Source organism: Limulus polyphemus, unplaced genomic scaffold (genome assembly GCF_000517525.1).
Source record: "Limulus polyphemus unplaced genomic scaffold, Limulus_polyphemus-2.1.2 Scaffold7674, whole genome shotgun sequence".
Lineage (NCBI taxonomy): Eukaryota > Metazoa > Arthropoda > Merostomata > Xiphosura > Limulidae > Limulus > Limulus polyphemus.
This window is the reverse complement of record NW_013673284.1, coordinates 1-8965: the sequence shown is the minus strand read 5'-3', so window position 1 is coordinate 8965 and position 8965 is coordinate 1. Positions and strand designations below refer to the sequence as shown.

The window sequence follows — 8965 nt, the reverse complement described above, 5'->3', positions numbered from 1 at the left end:
ATATCTAAATTTAAAAAAGAAAAAACAAGATTATCATACCAATCATCTCTGTTTCAAGTTTTTGGATTGATTAAACTAACTTCAGACAAAGTGAAGCAAAATTTAAATATATTGCCAGTCTGGAATTTTTTTAAGTTACCCAAATGAGTTTGGTTTGTTTGAAGTTAAGCACAAAGCTACACAATGAGCTATCTGCGCACTTCCCATGACGGGTATCGAAACCCGTTTTCTAGCATTGTAAGTCCGCAGACATACCGCTGTGCTACTGGTGGCAGTCCAAATGAGATAACTGTCTAACTCTTAAACTGGAGTAATATTTTCTCACTTTCTCTCTTTTTGACACAGAGAACTCACAGTGGTTTAAAGTTTTTAAATGTCCAAAGAATTACACACAACGATTGAAACACTTAATTGTATGTACGTATATGGTGAAGTAAAACAGGCTCAATGCCCAATATATATTGAAGCACTTGTTAATGTTGTATTATTTTACCTCAGGTTTAATGAGGGGGAAAGTAGTCTGTATAACTATAAGTAGTTAGGCTACTGAATTTGAAAGTTAGTTATTACATACGGTTGTTGATATAATTATTAATTTTAAGTCGTATCAGTTGTGACAGTAAAAAATAAAGTAAGTCGAAAAAAATCAATCTAATTTAAAAACAAAGTGCTAAAATTTAAAAGAGCAAAAACTAAATAAATCATTAAATGTTGGAAAGAAACTGAGTATTTTCGATTCTAATTAATTTTTAAATATGACTATCTCGAGTACAACTAAAATAAAAAAATAAAATAAAACTAAAAGTATAAGATGAAGCCTATTTCACGTATTTGACTAGTTGTAACACAATAGTGAATAATTAAATCTCGAGGTCGTACTTTTATTGTTAACATTTGGACATTTAATTATTATGTGTAATGGTCTGAACTCAAATGAACTGCATGGAATTCACTAGTGCAACTAACAATTTTGCTGTTTATGGTAAAATATACAATACACTACGTAATAGTAATACAGTAGGAAACGCTGAATGTTATCTGAGTTATCGATAGACTCAAGTTTCAGGCTACAAGCTTGACAAGCTAATTTTCAGTCAGTTTGGTTCGCGTTAAGAAATTAAATTATTAGTATTACTGAATAACTTCTAACATTTATAAAAGTTTCAAACAGAAAATTTATTATTATTAGTTGTTTATATGTTAAAGTGAATGAACCCCTATAGTAATTAGTATACATTCTTGTAGAGTGTATTGTAAAATGTGCACCTGCTGCACTTTGAGGTCTTTTGCACTATACACCTCAGTTACTTGGTGTGAACGTCAAATTGTAGAAGTGTTGAGATTGTGAATAAATTTATTATGACCTTGCAGTAATTCTCATTGATAAATATATACTTTCATTTCACTGTCTTTCTGGTTGTGATAGACAAAGCTAAGAAAGAAGGCAGCTACCTATAGTCAACAACATCCACTGTTAACTTTGAAGCTATTCTAATCGAGTAGTGGGATTTGTCAATAACTTTGCACCTATGGTGCCAAAAATGTATATCATTATTCTGCAGTAATGGAATATGAACCATGGATACTTTGGACCTCAGTCCAGCATGCTAACCAAAGCCATACTGTTCCAAATATTAGGTACATTTTTGGGAGGACATGTCACAGTTATTAGCATGTTAAACTGAGGACTTAAGTGTCTTTGGTTCATGTCTTTTTGCTACAAAATCACATTTCATGCTTTAGGAGCCTTGGCAGCATTATAAGAGTGACTGTCAATTCCCACTATTTGATCAGAGTAGCCCCAGAGTTGGCAGTGGGTGCTGTTGACTAGCTGTCTTTCCTATTAGTCTAATCTATTAGGTCAAAATTAGGAATGGCTGGTGCAGATAGCTCATGTATAGCTTTGTAGGAATATCTGATACAAAGAAATTTAATCTACATGTTAGAAGAAATGTTTATGGTAACATTTAAAACTGGTTTTATATGATGAAGTATTTATTTAAATACTTTTGCAAGTATCCAAGTAGAAAGATTGAGAAATGATGGATTTTCTTTCCACACAAAAATAGGCATGAAATGTTTGTAATTTAAAAATTTTTTTGCTTCATCATAATGAATCTTTTATTCTGAATAATTGTATTGTTAATACCAGAATTCTTAAAAGAAAACAAAAACAGACTATTTATTAGAGCTTCTACAGATTAAACAGAATATATTCACAATCTAAAACAGCCAGGCCCTGATTTTTGAAAACAATTCAAATGTCTAGTTCCCAGTATAATCTTGAAACCAGATGTTAGGATAAAGAATCAGAAAGAAAAAAAAACTAGGTTTATAAATTACCTCAAAATCTACATAATAATACAACATCTTCAGAATCTTTGAGTAATTGTAATTTACAACACTTATAAGCTCCAACAAAATTTTAAGCAATGTCCAGTATAAAACTCCCTTTTGTTGTTTATTATTATTTTTTTAATTTAATGTATCTTTTTTTGTCATTTAGCTGAGTTTGTTTATACCATTTTACACTCCATTAGAATTACTTGTAGTGAGATGAAATAGGTGGCATACTATCACAGTAACTGTAATCATACATAAATCAGTGTGTACAGAAGTTGATCAGGTATTTTTGCCAATAATTATCCCTCGTTGAACTGTTATCTCATCGCCTAGTAGTAAGCAAAAGAGAATTGAAGATTGATAATACAGATGTAGATGACCAGTGTCAGTGTAAAAAACTTTTTACTTTATAATTAATGGTGATATCTTTGTGCAAAAATGACAATTACTGAACTAGTGGTTTTGTTATTTGCATCTGGAGATATGTGGGCACAGGCCAGATATCTCTGATATAAGAGTAACAAATAATTGAAGATATGTGGACACAGGCCAGATATCTCTGATATAAGAGTAACAAATAATTGAGCTTATTATATGACATGCAAGTTCTTTTCTTTCAAATTTTCATCAAAGAATTGTTGAAAATGATATTTTAGATCAACCTTCTAAAGCCAGTTGGTTATTTCTAGGTTAGGATGAATGAATACCTGAATTAATATAGTCTAGCAAGTAAATGTACCTTATTCTCTAACAAAACATTTGAAGTTCATTGTTTAACAGTTTTGTCTTAGTTTTCTCATAGTGGTAACTCATGTATACTAGCAATTAAATGTACCTTATTCTCTAACAAAACATTTGAACTTCATTGTTTAACAGTTTTGTCTTAGTTTTCTCATAGTGGTAACTCATGTATACTTGCAATTAAATGTACCTCATTCTCTAACAAAACATTTGAAGTTCATTGTTTAACAGTTTTGTCTTAGTTTTCTCATAGTGGTAAATCGTGTATAATAAAATAAACTCACATTTTGGTGGAATACAGTAGGAATATTCTAACGATTATTGTAGAGAAAATCATTTGTAACAGAGATACAGTAGTGAATATTAAAACATCATCTTTTTAAGGGTATATTGTTATGTGTATTGCATGTAAATTCAGTCTATTTATGTACATATTTGTTTTGTGAATTTATTTGAACTCTGTTTTACGAGTTAAATATATTATTTTTTCAGATATTAAGTATGGTTCTGTACTCCAGTGAGAAGATTGAGGTTATTCACATAGCCAAATGGTTTCATGCTTTGCCTCACCTTGATATATATTTTAATTCAGTGAATGCTACATTTGATGTAACAAACAATTCCTACTTAGAGGTAAGGATTTCTCTTGTTCACCACAATTGATTCTCATTTGTGGTTTTGTTGCATAGTATGAAGTTTTGATTTGATGAATAATTTGAATATGGTTTCCTGACTTAATTTTGTTTTTGTAAGTCTATTTTACTTTCAAACAGGCTTGTAAATATTTTTAATCTCCATGGTCTAATGCATGTAGGAACAACTTTGGATATGTATCCATATGTGCATCTGAGAAAGAGAGAAAATGTAGCTAGAGTTTTAAAACTTGAAGATATATAATATATAGAGATAGAGAACTTTCAGTTATAGCCTTGAGGTCTTTTAGCTCACAGAACTTGTAGCTATAGAACATTGATTTTATAGAATTTGAAGATGCAAGTGTTATACTTCCATGAAAGTCAGAATTCCTGTGCATACATAAACCTAGTTAATGTATACTTTCAAGTTACTGTACAAGCATTGTAAGCTGCAAATTGAAGTGTGTGATATATTTCTTTCAGCAAAAAATAAAAATATATATTACTTTGATTTTGTGCTTAAGGTCAAACATTTGAAAGTTGAAGTTTTAGTTTGAGTAGACGTGTTTGTTTACTTAATTGTGGGTGTCACATTACAAAGCTACAGTGTCTAAGTGTTGAATACAGTATGTGAGTCAGTATCAGGTTACTGTGGAAATACTTCATGTGACCAGCAAGTTGAAGACACTAATGGAATTTAACAGCATCTTTACTACAGTCCCTATAATATTACAGTTTGTACTTTTTGGCAGTATTGGGTACATGTTAAAACTGTTTGTTTCTGATTAGTGACATTTATAATTTTTTCATGTACTTTAAAGTTCAGTATGCTAATATCAGCCTACCATGTGGAGATTCAAAAGCAGTAAGTACATTGTATACTTACAGCCCACATTCAGTATATATGCTTTTTATTTTATTTGCCTCTATCTGTTCATCAAACTTTTTCTTAGTTTAAAGAATTCTTTGTGTTCATTGCTGTAGAGCAATAGTAAACTAGTAATGATTTAAAATTAACTAGTATAGAACAAATTAACTATAGCTGTATGTGATATATTGGTGTAAATGTCTTTTATGAATTAATTACACATTAAATAAAAACCTGTTACTATGTGTATAATACCATAATTAATATTCCTAAAAACCTATGAGTGCATATAAAAAAGAATGTATGATAATATGCTAATCACACTATACCTGCTATATCCAGTGACAACAAGTCCCTTTGCCCAGTACCAGGGCTCATCAAGACAGCTGGGGTATGACAGACACTATTTATATTATCAAATTGATTTAGATTTTTGCATGATTTTCCAGGTAGTGATGGTCATGTAAAGACATATTTTTGATTTTCTAGGCTCTTGGAATTATCATAGCTGTTCCTGGCTTCTGGCTAATTATCACTCTTCTTGTTTTCATGGTCTTCTTCATCTGTCGATGGTGTAATGCCAGTTTAAAGAAAAAGAAAAAATTATCCCCCTTAAAATGGGCATTATCTATTTTTGCCTTGCTTTGTTGGTAAGTAAGATTTAATTGTTTTAAAAGTTTGATTTTATCCATTGCTCTCAGTTTTATTCACCTTCATTTGCTTTACAGTTATGAATTGGGTAAATGTACATCTTTTTTATCATAGAAATTATTCTTATAATATACAGGGTGGTCCAGAATGATCTTTCCTATTTTAAAATTTAATAACTGAATAACTAATAACTAGCCCAACTCAAACACATTTTATTGACATGTCAGTAAATTCTATGTTTATACCATCAGTGGCTCTCAGTATGTCTAACTGATATTTGATTTCAGTCCATGTTCGCTATAACATCTCCACAGTTACAGTGGCAATGGCATCTGTTGTACTGGTCTTTAGCTTTAAGATTTTGGCTATAGGTGTATGATACATGATCTACTTAACAGAGAAAGAAGTCTAGTGGAGTGATGTATGATGAACAAGGAGGCCACGGAACTGGCCCACCCTGACTAATCCATAGCTTTTTGAGCCTTTTCCTGCATGGATGCTATTTTATGGGGTAACTCTACTCACTGGAGTAAAAAATAACATGACAATAAAAAGTGTTTGAGTTGGGCTACAAGATGTTGAAGACTGCATGGTCTTATTTTTTTCAGTTACTGAATTATTAAATTTTAAAATAGGAAATTTAATTTTGGACCAAACTGTTTATCTGGGTTTGAAAGTTTATCTTAAAATTTTTTTTTCCATCTATCAAGATTTATTTTTAGGTGTTTTGAACATTGATTTGAAATTGAACTTTGACAGAAAAAGTCAGTAAAAGTTTTGTTTAAAATGCTAAAAGTTGGTTGAATATTGGAAAATATTCCTAAGTATTCCTAAATTTAGAAATTTCTAAAAAAGTAACAGATTTGAAGTTAATCTGTTTTTATAACAAAGGCAGTAGCTTCTAATAAACAGAAGGATTGGGTAATGTGATTGACTATGTTTCCCGCATTTAAATTGCTGATTGTACATTTTTTATTCAAAAAATTAAGAGGTGAGTGCATTTTAGAAGTTTATATGGGACAGTTTTATTGTAAACAGTCGGAACTGTGGATAACAAACAGTATGATATGTGAAGAGCAAACATTAATCCAGGCCAGATGCTGTTTTCAGCTGATTCTGGAAGTGTTACATATAATGACTCATGACCCAGGATAACAAACTCGGAGTAGGTTTTAAGGGTTACTGAACTTGATTTGGTTGCTGGATTTTGTGTTTATGGCCCCCTTTGTTACTGTGGTGGCACCTTGTTGAAACTGTATTCATACCCCAACTCACAAGCTAGCAGAACAAAACTTGGTTCCTTTGCTCAAGTATCATTGACGGGTGTCTTAACATGTATTAAGCACAGTTACTTCAGTACTGGGGATGGGTGTCTTAATATGTTTTTCTTTAAGTATGGACCCCTTTTTGGGTAACTATAGGAGTAATTGGGGATAATGAAGGAGCTGAAATGGTACACTGGGATCTCAGTGAATCACAAGGGAGTATTTGAACCCCATGGCATATAACACGTATTTTATTTTACTGATTTTAATTTTTGCTATCCAATTTCAAAACTTGTTTTTCTATTCTGAATACATGTTGCTTGTAGAATACTTAATTTATTTGAATGTTAATTTATTTAGTAGTGCTTTATCTCTTGGGTTATTTGGAAATGAAGAAACCCATAATGGCATGAAGAGTGCCAAGATGGCTACAGAAAACATGGAGAAGATAGTCATATCTGTTTGCAAAGAGGTAAGTGATTTTTTTAAGGATAATTATGGTTTAGTTAGCACAGGTTTAAGAAAAATTATAAATTGTTTGATATGTATTATTTTAACTACATTGAACTAAGTTATTTATAGTAGATATATATATATATATACAAAGCAACAGTCTGTTTTCTGTAAAAACAAATGTCCACTATTTCTAAAATATTATTTTTTAAATACATTTTACAAAAGAGATGACAATAATTTTGGGCCTATTTAAGATTACTGTGAGCTTGAAACTAGGCTCCATTTTTTTAAACAATCATTCCAAGTTGCAAGTTACTGTTATTCTCTCATATGAAGATGTATATAAAACTAACATTAGTTCTTTACTTGCATGGGATTTTGATAAGTTTACAAGTTACTAATATTACATCAAATTAAAACGTATATATAATTAGCATTAGTTCATTACTCACATGGGATTTTGATAAGTTTTACAAGTTACTAATATTACATCATGTTAAAACGTATATATAATTAGCATTAGTTCTTTACTCACATGGGATTTTGACAACTATTACAAGTTATTAATATTCCATCAAGTTATAAGATATATATATAATTAACATTAGTTCTTTACTTACATGGGATTTTGATAAGTTTTACAAGTTACTAATATTACATCATGTTAAAACGTATATATAATTAACATTAGTTCTTTACTTATGCCCACCTTATGAAGAGTTGCCTGAAAATGTGTCAGAGTTTGTGAAGGTGTTATTGGAAAGGATGGATGATACTCACCATCAAGTGTGTACAAACTTGAAAATGTCTGATGATTCGATGAAGTTAACTTATGATAAGAGATCTACTGCTGAAGTCAGCTTTGTACCAGGAGACAAGGTGTGGTTGTATAATCCCAGGAAGACCAAAGGGAAGTCTTCTAAGTTGTCTTCTCCATGGGAAGGCCCATATGACATAGTGGATCGTCTCTCAGACATGACTTTCCAGATAAAATGTGGTCGGCGAGGTAAGCCAAAAGTGGTGCATGCCAACAGGCTTTGGCGTTATCACGATCCAGGACATTTCAGTTGGGACGAAGTGGACAATAGAACAAATGACGCTGCTGAAAACGTGCCACCTGAAGAAGCCACCGTTGAAGAAGAAACTCTACTCAGTTTTGAGAAGGGAAACGGTGAAGCTCTTGATGAAGTTACTACCACTGATGTGACTGTTACCGACGATAGGACATTTCCTGATGAAGCAGATGAACCCCACGTGAAGCAGCCCTTATGCTTGGGTCCCCTTTTAGCACAACATGTACTGCAGTCCTGCACCATTCTTTTTTACTGGATAGGTATGAGGCAAGATGTGGTCTCAGTCGTAGGTGACTCAATGTCTTCTTAATTCCGAGAAGTCCTCCTGATAAAGTATCATGGGATTGACGCAGCACAACTTCCCGTAACTTTCTCGGTATAACCGTTTGCCAGGTCGTCACTTTCCCATCTGCAGTTTCCTATCTCCAGAGAAGAATACCATCTTCAAGCTTCAACTGGTCCCATTGTGCCCAATAGTTCTTTGTCACAGGGCTTAGACTAGACACCTTCTCCCAAGCAGGGTGCAAAACGCTTGCTTTTAGAAAATCAATTATTGGCTTCAAATCTTGGTCTTTCTCCTGTTCTGCTTTGATATCTATATTTGGTTCCACTTCATCATCATCAACTCTTTCAGTCGGCTTGACTTCAGCTTGATGGCACCTGGTTAGTTCAACCTCTCTTTTGCAGCAATGTCTGCAGTCATTTTTGCAGGGTCTTTGGCTCAGTCCATCGTCATTACCATGAGATTTTCCCTCTTTGTATTCAATATCATAATTATAATGGTCTATCTTTCCAATCCAACGTGCCAGTTGTCCCTCTGGGGTCTTTAATAATCTTAACCAGCGTAACGCAGCATGATCTGATGGAAAACCTTGCACCATAGAGGTAAGGATGGAAATATGTCAGACTCTTTACTATAGCAAGGAGTTCTCT

At 32.4% G+C, this 8965-nt stretch overlaps 1 protein-coding gene across 1 annotated transcript; it reads left to right on the top strand.

Annotated features, from left to right (window-relative positions):
• Positions 1-4405: 4405 nt before the first annotated feature.
• Positions 4406-6975, top strand: LOC106474775 (protein tweety-like; the record flags this gene model as incomplete). Its single annotated transcript, XM_022403076.1, has 3 exons — positions 4406-4584; positions 5077-5237; positions 6864-6975. Coding segments are annotated over exons 1-3 (330 nt in total), but the record flags the coding sequence as incomplete, so codon positions are not given.
• Between the last annotated feature and the right edge of the window lie 1990 nt (positions 6976-8965).